Genomic DNA, 15,874 nt, shown 5'->3' on the forward strand with positions numbered 1-15,874 from the left:
CCGCTTACCATGTTTTGTGGGATAAGGGAATCAGAAAATACCTCTAACTATACGGTTGTTAAAAAATGTTATTTCCCTCTGTGAAATCCTTTGGTTCCTATTGGTTCACTGAAAAGATCCCAGAATGCAACATTGCAAATGTCAGAAATGTCATTCCAGCTCATGCTGTCTATGATTGTGATGTCACAGAATGATTCATTTGGAATGTCATTAGCATCCAGGAAGTACAAACAGAATTTCAAAAAGGAAAACCAGAATTTTTAAAAGGTTAATTAAAACTTAATTCAGTGCTGGATGCCTCCCGCAACCCACAGTGAGCGCATTCAGCATAAAAATCTGTGCTTAACATGATTTTTGTTTTTGCCTTCGAACCAACCATTAAGCTTTCTGCCATCAGCAAAATGGAGAGGGTTAATTAAGTTAATGATTATGAAATGCTTTGAAGAGGAAAATCACTGTACAAGGGCTAGTTAGACTTTTTATTATTATAATAATAGCAATAAGCAGTAACAAAGAAATGAAGAAAGGAATTTGACCCGGTTTGGAATATGTTTGTTTAGGGATTTTGACTCTGTACAGATTTTATACTAGAGACAGATTTATAGACTGGGAATCACCTGACTAGAAAGAATTTAATTAAACTCAGAGAACTTAGAGCTAATTAATTAGATAGGTTTATATTAGAATATCATTCCCTAAATGGAATAATTATGTAATTCATAGTTTTTCCACTTACATAATTTCAGACATATATCATAACATTATCATTTACTTTAGATATACTTATAGATATAATAATAGTTTTGATTTGGTTGAATTTATTTTATAACTTCCTTTGAAGGGTTAGTCAGAAAACAAGCATTCTAAGACAGGAAAGAACAGTATTATACTTATATATACAACCTCAACAGATGCATTACAGGCATGCACCCCACATATCGTTTCTTAGCTAGAAAAATTAATTGTGATATAGGACGTTCAGTCTATTGATGCTCTTTATGCTGACTTCTACACTGCTTGTGACCGTGCTACAAAAGGAATGTTATTGCAGAATTGATTAATTGGTTTCATTTTTGTTTTAAAACGGTGGTATCCAGCCCCTGCATATGATAAAGAAATGTGGCAGATCTGGAGATACCTATGCACTGTAACATCTACACAGAGCAACTGTTTCTTTTCTTTTCCAGGTAGCCATCGATTTCACAGCATCAAATGGAGATCCCAGGAACAGCTGCTCTCTGCACTACATCCATCCGTATCAGCCTAATGAGTATTTGAAGGCATTGGTTGCTGTTGGGGAGATTTGCCAAGACTATGACAGGTAAATAACCGTGTTTGCTAATAGAATTGTCTCTAGAAGGTGTTTTAACAGTATGGAACCGAAGACGTAATGCTGCTGGCTGCAATAATTTAATGTTAGTCACGTAGAGGAAGTCTTATGGGTAAAAAAAGTTTCAATCTACAAATACATTGACACATTTTCATTCATTTTAAACCAGTGTTTCTTTATATTTAACAGAGAGCATCTGTCTCTAACATATATCATTGGTGTGTACAGGAAATGTCTTCCCTGTCTGCTTCTACATGCTGAATTACATATTTGGGAGCGTTGTAGTCCTTTTTACACCTGCATGACTGTTTTATATATGCAACGTAGGTACCTTTCCTGATGTGCTTGTGAATGTGTATCTGACTACTTGACCCTCTGAGAAAGTTGTGCACCCCTGTTGATTTCAAATAGCTCTCCTGCCTCTGTCAAATAGATTGGCCATTAGTAATCTAAATTACCCCCCAAAAAAACCCTTTAAGTATTCTTGTGTGTGTGTGTGTGTCTGTGTCTGTGTGTGGGGGGCTGCATAAAGTGATTTTGCACAACGAATCTTTCCAAAAGCAACTGTTCCATTCGAAAAATTCTGACAAGCTCTAGAAAGGATTTTTTCTTTGTACCTTCTTGTATTTCATCCAGCATGCTGTGAGCACTTTATGAATTACAATAATAATTTTCTAAAGAAGAAAATATTATATTTTAAAGAGTAAAAAACCAGCCCGCTCACAGAATAGTCTTCATATTCCAACATAAGCTCTTTATGGCAGGTGTAGCACTGTGTTGAACTGCAGCCTTTGAATTATTTCTCCCTTAATGTCTTTGAACTATTCCTTCAGCAGGGGACTGTGAGCATCTTCATTATTAAGTTTCATGTGCAAAAATATGCAAAAAACACCGCAAAACCCTCAAACTTAGGTGAAAAGCCGAGAGAGATTGGACAGGGGGAAGAAAGTGAAGGACAGAAAGGAACAGATATGGGAAGGAAGACAGATCAGTATCTCATGTGTATCAGGCTGGAGTCCTTGCAGGTACAGAAGGGTCAGATGGTGTGTTGGTGTGCTGAGGTCTGGGTGTCATGATAGTATAATGATCCTCATGGCTCACAAGCAAAGTACAGGGTCTCTACAGAGAGTCAGAGGCCTGTCTGCCTTTCCTCCTGGAATCTCCCAGGAATCCATTCTCCATTTGATCCCCAACCAAGTCTTTTTTTAAAGATCCCAAAAGCGGGAGATAGTTGGAATAGTGCATCGGATCCTCTTATTATTTTATCCACCATTATGCCTACTTTCCAACATACTAATTTTGGTCCATTAATTTCCAGTCTCGGGCTCCTCTGGTGTAACAGACATGATTTCACCACAGTCCTTCGGCTGTTTCAGTAAACCTTTTTAATTGAACTAGTCCAGTCTGTCTGTCTTTGCTGACTTTTATAAACAATTTTATGTAACAAGCTGAGTTGAATTTTTGTTACTTTGGTCAAGTTAGAGTACAGGCCTTCGGCCTAACAGATCTCAGGTGTTGTGAAAAGAAACAGAAAATGTTCACTGAAACCACTGAGTTTTGCATAGTTCTGGTTATTTGTACCTTTCCCTTCTTGTATTCAAATAGCACAAGTGACTCAGTATTCACTGAAGTGCTTCTTGTGCCTAATACTTAACAAAAAATCCTTTTTTGGGTGTGTAAAGACCTTGGCAAGGTATGGATATTATTTACAACACCTTCATTATTAGAAAAACTATAATAACTTTGTAGTTTAGTGGAAAGCCTGGGGCAATTGGATGTCATTGCACCAATAATTAACAAGTGGCAAGACTGTCTTATATGCTATGGTCAGCTTGGTTGATATCACAATCAGATCTTCTTGTAACTTTGACTTCTGTACAGGTCAGCCCAGTATAACAGGCCCCTGAGTAACTAAAGCTTTCAATTAAGTGTTGTGGTTACATCCCCTAATGCTCTGCAGTATTCCCTGTTCATCCAAAAGCCCATTTACCTATATGCTTCAGATGTCCCTGAAACAGTGTTACAGAAATAACCTAATATGATCAAATAGCCATTCATTTGTGTAGAATTCTTATTTTTTTGGCAGTACTTGCTTCAAGTCATGTTATCATTTGTAAGTGTCATAAGGGGAGGAAAAGATGAAGTGTATAGGTGATATAATTAATGGCTAAGAAAAAATAGTACTGGGTAGTTGATACGATATGAAAGAGCAGCCTTCATTAGAATAAAAATCAGACTCTAAAAAGTATTCAAAAAATTACTGGAATTAAAGAGAGTCACATTAAATATTATCAAACAAGCTATCAGGTGAAACAAGTCTACAGCTCCATGGAGGAAATGTTGCTTTAAGATAAACTGTTAGTGAAAATGACCCATTAGAAAGTTAAAGATCGGTATACAAAAGCAATAAAATACAACTATATTTTCACTTGAAAATTTTCAAAGGCCTTTCTTCCCTGGGAGAACTATTGTTATAATCGAGTCATGTTAAAATTGGCCAAGTCCATTAATTATTTTTTCCTAATGTGTCTGGCCAGTGAGACAAATGAAATAAAGAGACTTCATTCTCTGGCTATGGAAATGCTTAATGCATTAAAAAAAAAATCAGTCATCTGTGGTTATGGTCACAAAAGTGACTGTTCAAAACAAAAAAAGAAACAAACACATTGTGGCATTCCATGCTTGTTCTTCCTCAATGATTTCAGAATCCAATTTCCTAGGTTTACAGGTCAAAATAAGCACTTTCTAACTAGCAGTATTGCAAGCCCTTTTAAGATTCTGAAAGTCAAGCTCTATTCTGCTTCCTAGATCACCACCAAACATAGATATTCTGGGAATAACATAACTGATATCACGAGGCAGATCAAATTCCAACTTCCACTTTGTGTCACTATAACAGGTTTTTTTTATCTAACACTAGTAAAAACTTGAACCAAGATTGTCAACAGTGACAAATGATTTTGGCTGCCTCAATCTTCGAAGTCCCCAACTTGAGAAATCTTAAGGGGATCTATGTTTCAGAAGGTGGATACTGAACATTTTTGGAAATCAGGCCCCTTTAAGGTGCCTCAAGTTGGGCACCCAAATATTGAGAGGCAAAATCACTCATCACTTTGAAAGTCTTAGCTTTGCTCTGGGGCCATATACAGGTAAAACCCTAGGTCAAAAAACCAAACAAACAGAAAGCTCACTATATCCTGTCTGTGGCAGCTGGCCCTCAATCACTTTGCATGTCCTTGGACCATGCTGCTGCTCTCTATTCATAATGGGAAACATCTCCTTGATACTGAACATATATAACCAGTGCTTAGATGCCGCTGTGATGAGCACCAAATAGGAACCTAGATAGATGGATTAGATATACTCATATGAATACATATTCGCAAAACAGTTCCCAACATCTTTTTCTGCAAATATATTTGTGAACAAAGTGAATCAATGTTTGTAATAGAGCGGGTCTGGAAAATTTTCAACTAAATGTTTTTTCATCAAAAATTGCCAATTTGTCAAAACTGAAATTCTCTGTGGGAAAAAGTTGGTGTTGATGAATTTCCTGACTTGAAAAAATGTTGAAAAAAGGGTTTGACATTTGAATTTGAAATTGTCAAAAATGTCCTGTTTTGACGTTTTTGAAACAAAGTTTCCTTTTTTTTTTTTGGTTCAAGAAAACCTTTTGTTTCAAGGTTTCAGTTAATTTATACTAAAAAAAAAAAAGATTAAAAGGAAAAAAATCAAAATTTGAATGAAACATTTCATAAACGTCAAATAAGTGTTTTGATACAATGTTGTGATACTTTTTTCAATTTGTCAGTCAGGAAAATTTTCAAGATTTTTTACTTTTTGTCCCAATTTGGAAATTTGTCCCAATTTGGACAGCGAACATTTTTTATACCTTGAAAAGTCTCGTGACCATTTCCCATCAGCCATATGTAGTGAATAATTCAAACAGATACTCTTCCTCAGGATTGGCCCAGCTCTGTTGTGCTTTTGTTATATTAACAACTCTAGCTAGCATGTCCGGTTAACACATAACAGTGCAATAATATAACAGATGTATCCCTCATGGTGTTTTAGAGCTTCTCTCTTTGAAGGTCATAGCATAAGTCAGAGCAATACAGTATATCTCCAGAAGCATATAGTATATTAAAATGTCTGGCCTGAGAGCCTCAATGATTTGTTTTCCCAAAGACAGCGCTGGAAAATGACCAAACAACCATGAGTATCACTTCATCATTACACAGAGATGATTGTCTCTGTAAGGGGAAGATGTATATTGGAATCTAATTAAAAAAGAGCCTGTTCATACAGTCTTAAATAAAGCTACATTGTTTAAAATTCTGCTCTATCTACAGAGCTGAATTATGAAATATTTTGTAAATGATTCCACATTAGTATAGTTTTTTTTAATTATAGCAAGTGTGGAACAAAAGAAGTGGATTGGATTTGAAATCTGGCCCTGTGTTTGAAATGTTGACATTTGTATTTTTCTGCTTATAAATTGCATTTCTAATCTCTTGCCCCCCTTAATCAAATTCTCTATTTTAAATTAAATATTTATTTTTTATTCTCTTCCCTGATTCAACAAAATATGTGAGCTCATGCATAAACCCCAGGTACATCAATCAGACGGAAACACATACCTAAGTGCTTTGCTAAATAGGGATGGAGTTAAGCATATGCTTAACGGCTTTGCTGAACTGGAACCTTTATTCTTAGTAGTGGATACAACATACAATATCAGACTAGTCAATATGGTCCTAGATTCTTTTTTATGACTAATTTTTACACAAAATTTTACATTTATACCCACTTTCAGGCCCCGCTACACTACCAGAGGAATATGAAGGGGCCTTAGTGTAAAGGAGAATCAGATTCCATATAATCAAATTAACATTTGTAACTTTAAAAATATGAAGTGTAAATGTATTTACAATTTTTAAAAAATATTTGTCAGATCACAAAATCATGGGACATCTCATTCTGACTATGCTGCTACCATTCTGTAGTGTTCTCACTCCCATAGTTTTGTAAAGTATTTCATAGTACACAGTATCCACTTTACTCATTCTAAAAGTTTGAAATTTCAAAAGTTGATACAAAATTATTTTTAGTTTATATTTCTCTGCTTGTTCACCTTCAGAGATAATCTTCTATTTTTACATTGCAAGTCGCCCTTGAAACATATGGAAGCAGGATTATATCTGTCCCCAGATACCAACATCGTGTTTTCATTTATGCAAATAACCTCCTTAATTCTAAATCCCCATATTGTCCCTGAATACTAAAGTACCAAATTGTAAAATACAGGTGTCCAGCCACCTCCCTAATGGCTACTAATGAGCAAAGAGTAAATAATTCCAGCTAAGTGCAGGAATAATGTATGCTTAGAGCAGTGCAAAATGTTTAGAGTGAAAATCCAAAACCCCTTTACAAATCCAATATCTTGGCCAACTTTAATAAAAGATTTGAAAAACCCTTTAGGGTTTGATGGTGCTCCCATTGCAGTTGTGGTGAGTTTTGATATTAGCTTCTCATACTTGCAGAACATTGTTGGTGCTCGGTATATAATAATTCTTATTGATTATGTACTGTTATTAATTAAAAATAATAATAATTATTGCCTCAATATTTTATGCCTGGCTGACTCAAACTCAACTATTCCGATGGAATACACTAAAAATGAAACTTCTCAGATCTAGAACCAGCCCACCCCTTTTCTCCAAGGACACCCTTGCCTTTTGTCATAGATGCAACCTTAACACAAGTTAAGCAAGTTCCATTGGCGTTCCATTCATGAAGCTAAGCACGTGCTTAAGTGCTCTGCCTTCAGGAGGGAAATAAAGTATTTAGGCTTAGTTCATAAGATCTAGTTTTTAATCAGAACCTATTCCCATCCCAATATCTTAAAATCAACAGATAGAGCTCATTCTATAGCTATTTTGTACCTGCACTGAGGATGAAGAAATACAATGAATACCTTTGCTGTAGTCATCTGAAGAATATACATTAAAAGAATTATGTCAGAGACAAGGAGGAGAGCAGAAGTTGGCTTTGGTCGTAATGTTAATATAATACTAATTAATTAAATCTGTGGCCAAAGGGTGTTTCTTTTAATTAGTAAGTTTTCACTGTATGCAACACTTACTTTTTCATAAATTCACTACTTAAAGCCATGTTAAAAATTAATCTACCCATGCAGCTCAATAAATAAAAATATTGTTAATTATTGAACATATCTGTTTATCACTTTAATTACAGAGGCAGCCTTTCTGGAGTTAGTAAGCAGAAAAGATCATCAAACTATCTAAATAAGGTTAGAAACCATTGGGGAAAAGAATATTTTCATACTTCTTGAAGCATGTATTGCACCACTTACATCCCAGGAAAGTGAACAAAGAAGTATAAAAACAATACTCTTACACTCCCCAGTTAAACAAAATCCTTAGCACATGCTTAGAGTTAAGCATTTGGCTTTAATTGGACTTAAGCATTTGCTGAAGTGCTATGGTGAGTCAGGGTCAGAAGCTGAATTGGGACAGATGGTATTTTTAAATAGTCATTGGATTATATACTAGGTACTATATTAATTCATCCTTGGACTAGATCCTCAGGACCTTGGCCATCACATACTGTGCCTGCACACTCATGCACATATTTGGAGTGGTCACCATTACAAAGCCTTTATTGGCTACCATCATTACAGTGTATCTCTGTAATTAGAACAGGAAATCTCTATGATAATCGTGTGGTCAAAATTGGTAAAGATTGACTTTGTAATGGTTTCTCTGATACATATTCAACTCCGCTCCTGCCCATGTCTCTGCTCTCATTTCTTACTGCTCTCAGCTTCACCCCTGTTCAATGTTGGTCTCCTTGAAATTCCTCCTCAGATTCACTTCTTCTTCAAAATTCACAAATGCTAGCTCATGTCAACAAAATGTGCTGCTTTCTCCATGGACAAAACAATAGAAGTGTTGCTCTAAGAGAGAAACTGCCTCTGGAGTCTCCAATTTGGTCTGTGTTATCTATCTAGTCAGCCTATTCTCCTCAGGGCTAGAACTTTGTCTTGTGCGATTCTCAGCTCTCTGTCAGCGTTAACGAGTAAATAATAGTAGATGTAATTTGTCTAGTGGTGATTCCCTCCAAAGAAAGTGACCTGAAGAGCAGATCTTTATAACTCACAAATGCAGTAGAAAATAGTGTACCACAGATAGCCCGATACATCTACTGTGGAAACTAGGTAATTTCATAAATCTTTGTGGGTGGTGGTTCTTTTTGGCATTTTGGCTAAGAATAAGTGTGGCACCAGCTTTGTGTCTGCTGCATCTTCCACTAGCATGGGACAAACATAATGATCTAGTAGATAATCCCCATGTTCCTATTTACAACTTATATGGAGCTTTCAGACTAGTGAATTTCTTCCCTGCATCTTTCAAGTATATAACTAGTTATTTATATTATAATCTGCGCTGTAGCTCTCCTCAGTTATACTAAGGAGTTAGCTGAGCTGCATATTTGTCCTGGTTGGAAACCCATCAGTTCACAGAGGAAAACAATTTTCCAGTACTTCTCATGCAAGTTTAATCACTTACTGTAACAAGAGTTGACACCTTTTGTCAAAGAATAGCATAACAGAAAGACATGGGGCCAAATTGCCTGCTTAGTCACATCTTTATCACCTCTTTGGAGTCAGTGGGATTACACAGGTATAACTGAAAGTGGTGGTTGTCCCTTTAAAGCTTAGATTTGCCAAAGGAAGATGCAGTATTCCATCCCACAGACCCCTGAGTAGTAGTCTGTGCTTTGTTCACATGGACACAGCTGTTATTGATTGCTGGCTTTTGTTTGACTGAAATGATGAAGCCGGGGAAAATGTCTTTAAAGTGTCCTGAAATAAATATATGCCCTCAGTATCATAAATGTGGCTGATTCAGGAGTTCTGTGGTGAGAATCTGACTTCAGCAACATGCAAATACCTTGTAAAATTACCTTGATTTTGGATTCCAAATCAATAGCTCAGGGAAGGTGGGGGGAGGTTGGCAATTTTTTCCTAGATATTGTATAGGGCATCTAGTTGAATACCTAATTATCAACATGTTTTATTTCTGATTTTGCTATATCTGTTTTTATTATTTTCTTCAATTTGAATGTCACTTTGATTTCAGTTGAATTATACCAGCAGAGAATTTGGTTCTCTTGGGTCACAGAAGGGTTACTACAAATACTTCTTTTCTGGTCATCCTAGAAAATTCATTTCCTTCCAGGAGCAAATTAAAAATCTCTCTTGCACATATATATATGCCTAAATATGCTCCTACTTTCCCTAGCTCCCAGACACAATGAATTTTCCATCTGTTTAGATCTGGTAGAAAACAAAATGAAAATGACTGAAAAACATTGTAAGGAAAAGTCATATCATGTCACTCACATCACTGAAACTCTAAAAATAATGTAATTCCACCCCTGCTTATCGTGATGCAATGAAAAAGGATAAAACTCAATATATATGTAGCAATGATTTTGCTATGTGTTGCAGCATTATGTATAGTCTGGAACTTTAAAACTGCACTTGTCCTATTTACAGGCTCTCACAGTTGTTCAGTAAAATTTACCGCGAAGGGTAGGATATCCTCTGCAAGACAGGTGGAGTTCTAAGCCTCCAAGACAGAAGGGTTGTGAAACTGTCCTTTGTGTGGGTTTGGTATCAGTTTACTGTGCAATTCCATTGATCTTCCAGGGCAATTTAGAGTTAACCCTTTGGAAACTACAGAGACACATACACATCCTCCTAAGAACTCACTTGACTAGCAATCTGGAAGATTAGTAAGAGCCCTTCTATGGTCTCATGGAGCACCCCCAGACTCTTTCTAACAATGCAGTCCCATTTGTTCAACAAAGGACGTTTCCTGAATTACGTCATTTTACACCTGCAAGTATAAGTCAGGTCACGGCCAATTTATTTATAAACTAACAAGGAAGCTTGCCATTTTGGTCTCACCTCTCCAATTATGCCATTTTACTAGGCTATAATCTAGCAAGACAATCTTGTCTTTTTACGTTTTATCACCAAAACCTTTCATTTCCCTTCGCCCATTTCCCACCTCATTTACAAAGGCTTCTTTCAATAGATATTTACACTTTTTTTTTTGCTTAGCCTATGAATTTCAGAATTCATTTGGTATTTTTGCACTGCAGAGCTTTTTCAGTCTTCTTTTCATGTTTATCAGGGGAAGTTTAAGGCTATTGTATTTGGATTTGGATTTGTTAGATACTTCATTAGTAGATGCCGTTCAGTGGCTAGCTTCAGGGAATTTGTATTCCCCTTATTCATTAATTATGCCCCTTGTAGGGGATACTGCCATTACCTTCATACTCTTGAAGCCCCATTTTATAAATTTATATTATTGAGCAGATTCCAGCTCCCTGAAGGCGACTAAGAAGCATTTTGTAATTTGTTGTATTTCAAATACAGCTATAACTAAAGCTGATGCATGAATGCTAATGTCTAGATTTTGAATATTTATGACAGGACCATGTAGAATTTTTGTCTGTGTCCAGCCAAACAGGGCAACAATAGCCTTAGTTTATCATACTTTTAGGTCCTCGCAGCAGTTTTTGTATTACAAGAAGTAATGTCAATCCATTCCTGCTGCTCCATGGAAACCTACTGTGCATTATGGGCCAAATCCTGAGGTCCATTAACCTCAATGGAAGTTTGCTTAACCAGGGACTTACTAAAAACTGGGGGCTCGGTTGTATTTAACAAGTACTGTCCTGCTCTGGGAGTGATTTGGCCCCACACAGAGAAGAATACAATCCCTCTGAATGCAGAGGGATTGTGCTTACTGCCACACTCCTCCACTTGTCCTCTTCCAACCCACAAGCCCTGAATCTAGCAGCATTGATGGCTGGCAGAGAGGAATTGTTGAGCCATGGCCCACCCCGTGGGAGCATAGGGATGCAATTGTGCCCAGCTGCTGTGCAGGACCATGAGAGGCTACTTGTATGGAGCATGGAGCAGTTGGATCCAACCTGACCCAAACCCAGGTCATCATTGTTTGGCCCTATCAGATCATGCAAATCAGCCCTGGGTATCCTAAATTTACCAAACTCCAGTTGTGATGAAGGAACTGGAAATGTTAAAGTATTTCAAATGGTTGCTATATTTTCTTTGGAGCTACAGCAAATCCCTTATAAGCTGTTGTGATTCCATATTTATTGGCATCAAGACCTTCTGAGATAAGTACTTAATATACTCAGGAACATGATTCACTCATATGGTTTAGGGATAAAATACTTAATTCAGCTCATTTTCTTCCAAGTCATTCCCTAAACATAAAAGATTACAGTTTTAATAGAGTTTAATGATGATTCTGTCTTTTGCCTTTTTGCTCTTTTTCCTGGTTTTTAAAAAAATGAAATGTGTAATAGGCATCCAGCTTTTAATCTGGCAATTTGAGATGTCTATTTAAGTGAGAATAACATTTGATATTATCATGGGAAAATTTACTGTAACAGAGTGAGTTCAGTGGCTTTTTTGTAGCTAGATTGGAAAATGAAAGACTCATTAGTTGATTTTGGTCACCTTCGAACTAGAAATTGGAAAATAGTCTCCTCCTAGCTTTGCTCTGACCCTGAACCAAAATTACAGAGGCAGGTTTAGATTTAAGAATTCTGATCAGATACACTCGCTGCAAGAAATTCAAAGAATTTGAGATTCTAGTTTTAGTCCATTTATAATATCAATGTGATCAACATCAGGAAAAGCAAGAATATATATTCTGCAGGTAGTCATTTGCCAAGAGGCCACCTAAAACCTAAAATTAATCTTTAGCCTTTTTTCGCCTCCCACTCCCCTACCACCAGCACAGTGCTATTAGTTTGCAACTATACTCTCAGTGCAAAGCACATTTTCCTGGGAGGGTCTCCTAAGCACATACTTAACAAGAAGCAGTTGAAGTCAACAGAACTACCCATGTATTTCAAGTTAGCAGGTACACAAGTTGCTGAATTGCGGCCAAAGTACTTTCACTGATAAAAGCAGGCCAACAAAAACCAAAGGAGGTGGATAATTATTAGCCTCATTTTACAGATCGGTAACATGACACACAGACAGGTTAAAGGCAAAATTTCCCAATGTGGATGCCTTAAAATTAGGTACTTAAATCTGTATTTAGATACTTAATAAAAGTAGCCTGATTTTCAGAGATGCTGAGCAAAGATAGCTCTCAGTGACTTCCATGAATTTAGGAACGAAGGCATCACCAAACAAATGATCCAGCTAATCCAGTGTCTTGAGCAATGGCCAGTACCACTGGTCTCAGAGGAGGGTTCATGTGACTTACCCAGAGAAGTTTTGTCCTATCTCCCTTCAGGTAGCGTTTGACTCCTGCCCTGAAGCATAAGGGTTTCTGTCTTTAGTAAGTTTTATTCAGTTAAATAAAACTGTGGATATTCTCCATATAAATAATTAATTCCTTGGCTTCCGTGATAGCTTGTATAAGGGAGTCCAACAGGTTAATGATGCATTGTTGAAAAATATAACTCCTTTTATAAGTATTAATTGTGTTGCCATTTAATTTCATTGGATGTCCCAGTTCACTTTCTCTGTACCATTCACAAATTTACAAAATGCTTCCATTTCCTTTCATTAGTCTCCTGTCGAAACTAAACAGTCCAAATCGTTTAAATATCTCTTCTCATTTTGGTCACCTGTCTCTGAACTCCCTCTATTTCTGCTGTTTTTTTTTTTTTTTAAATAAAGTGACAAGAATTGAACTCTTTGTTCAAGATGAAGGTTTATTTTCAGGATTGTTTTTTATCTTGTCCTCTCTACATCCTTATCTTTTGTTTTTTTGTTTTTTTAACCTCTGCTGTGCATTAAGCAGATGTTTTCATTGAGCTGTCTACAATGATTCTCAAGTCTTTTTCCTGAATGGTTAGTTTAGAACCCAGCAATGTTTGAGTATTTCACATGATTCCTTTCCGTGTATGTTATCTTATATTTATCAACAACGTTTCTGTTGAACCTGAACCCTAGCCCTGACTTTTCCTCTGACTCAAGTCCAAGTCCTGTGTAGACATATCCTTTAAGATCAGTGACCAGAGAGACAGCAATAACAATTGGACAGATTGCCCGGTGTTAGTTGCGCAATATATACTTACAATGCATCAGGACAGGGGAAATTAAATTATCCACCTCTTGAAAATCTCTAAGTTAATAGTTCAGAAGGTTTGAATATTGTGATTAAGAAGTTCATGTTTCTGGTATATGTTCTATTATAGACACTGAGTTTGTGATATGTACTGCACTGTTTGTGGACCAGCATTACAGACTTTTTTGCTTGCTTTAATAAAGCAAACAAAAAAACCCCTCACTTTAGATGGGAAATGTTTCATTTTCTGTGAGCCGGGGGGGAAAATAACTTCACATCACACTTTTTCCTACTTTGCGAATGCATCAATTTTTCTTTTTTTCTGACTTTGGTCTCAAAATCATTTCAGAGTTGAGAGGCAACTTTGAACCCTGCTTTGGATATAACCTCATTTCCTAGTTTAGGAGGTGGATTACGCAAATCAGTCTTTTTTTTTTTAGTGAGGGAGGAAAGGGGGATTATACAGATGTCCAGAAAGATGTTTTTGACAAATAAATCAGACTTCTCTCCAAAAGTAGTGGGCATGACATCAGTACTGGGACTGTAACCGTGGGTGATTATTCATTAATTTAAACAGATGAAAAACCAGTCTTTTCCCTAGCTGCATTCAGAGGTTCTTGTCAATCCTGAGACACACAACTGAGGTTGATGTAGTTATGGTTAATGGGTTTGAGGTTCAATGAAATAAGAGTGGGAGAAGTGGTGATTTAGGTCTGTGGTACAAATAATTCTTCATTTTAAAACTATATATAACCCTTTTTTCTCTCGCAGCACGAGGTACAGGTCACTTGCTGATTTAAACTAGAGTAAATGGTGGATTCTCTTGAACTTGAAGTCTTTAAATCATGAGTTGAGGACTTCAGTAATTCAGCCAGAGAATCTGAGTCTATTACAGGAGTGGATGGGTGAGGTTCTTTGGCCTGTGGTGTGCAGGAGGTCAGACTAGATGATCACAATGGTCCCTTCTGGTCTTAAAGTCTATGAATCTATGAGTCTAAACCTAATCTAGATCTACTCAACCAGCCTATAGTATCCCTTAAGTGTTATGCATCTGCTTAGCTGAATAAAATACCAACACTCCAGAGTCAACCTTAGGTTTTGTGTAGCACCACTGTCTTTCCCTGCCTTTGCTGTCTCCTCCGATGTATTTGGCAGTGCTGTCCGTCATGATGTGGATGGCAGTTTACATGTGTATGCCCAAAGCTCTTTGTGACAGAATAGGGAGGACAAACAATAATATACCTCTGGCTGTATGTCTTCTTTCAGATGTGTTTATATGAAAAAGAAAAAGGAAAAAAAATCATTACAGCAGAGCCCACTCTTACCCAAACACTCTGCTGTAATGATTTTTCTTCTTTTTCTTTTTTGTATAAATACATTTGAAAGAAGACATGTGAGAGAAAGCCAGAGGTGTATTCTTGGGGCTCAATAACACTTGGGGCAGCCCCCATCCTGCACTGTCCAGATGCCAAAACAACTCCTGACATAACATAGAGCAGCTGTAGGACTGCTCTAAATTACGTTGCCAGCAGCTGCAGTGGTGGAATGCCATGCCCCTCCAGCCTATGTCATGTCTCCTCCCTAGCCCTAACCCATCCCCTGCACCTAAAGGAATTTTTCTGCAGCCAAGGGAGCTCTCAGCAGCCCCTTGGCAGCCTTTCTCCTGCTACGTTTCAGCAGGGAAGAATAGGCAGAAATGGAGCTGAGAATCAAGCCCAGGGTTTCCATATTGTGCACAAAGCTGCAGCGGAAGGGGTTAAAGGAAATGAGATGGTGATGATATATAAAAGACAAGAGAAGTTTTTAGCAATAATCATTTATCATCTTGATAAATTCCATTTCCCCTTCCATCTAGATATGCAGCATTTACACAATTGAAATACCTATTGTAGAGGGACACCACTGAAATCAAAGTTAGATTTCTTTCTAAAAGGTGCAAAAAGAAAAGGAGTACTTGTGGCACCTTAGAGACTAACCAATTTATTTGAGCATGAGCTTTTCTCTAGATCCATCACAAATTTTGGAGCTTGATGCGGTAATTGCAGCATGAAATTTTATGACCTGTATAATGCAGGAGGCCAGACTAGATGATCATAATACTCCCTTCTAGTCTTAAAATCTAGTCAATCACAGCAATATAGGGTTTAATTTGATAAACCAACCATGTTTAATCATTGATGTAACACAAAATTTTTGTCCCATTTTGCTGTCTCTTTGATTCTTATTTCTTATCCTCTTAATGGGTAGCTGACTTCTAATTTGCATCTATTATAAAGGGTTTGCCCACTTCCAGAAGTGTTTAATCAAAGGGAAGGCAATCAGCAGATGGTTGGCATAAAATTTCACTGCCCCCTTAGGTTATGACATCTCTTGGAATGAATGTTTCATT

At 37.0% G+C, this 15,874-nt stretch overlaps 1 protein-coding gene across 3 annotated transcripts in view; it reads left to right on the forward strand.

Annotated features, from left to right (window-relative positions):
- Window positions 1-15,874, forward strand: part of CPNE4 (copine 4) — a 381,425-nt gene that overhangs the window by 330,816 nt on the left and 34,735 nt on the right. For all 3 annotated transcript variants that reach the window (XM_073333244.1, XM_073333242.1, XM_073333243.1), the window contains one exon: window positions 1,188-1,321. In XM_073333244.1, coding sequence (XP_073189345.1) covers window positions 1,188-1,321 — 134 coding nt within the window. The remainder of the gene's footprint in view (window positions 1-1,187; window positions 1,322-15,874) is intronic.

The sequence above is a fragment of the Lepidochelys kempii genome, chromosome 2 (genome assembly GCF_965140265.1).
Source record: "Lepidochelys kempii isolate rLepKem1 chromosome 2, rLepKem1.hap2, whole genome shotgun sequence".
Taxonomy (NCBI): Eukaryota; Metazoa; Chordata; order Testudines; family Cheloniidae; genus Lepidochelys; species Lepidochelys kempii.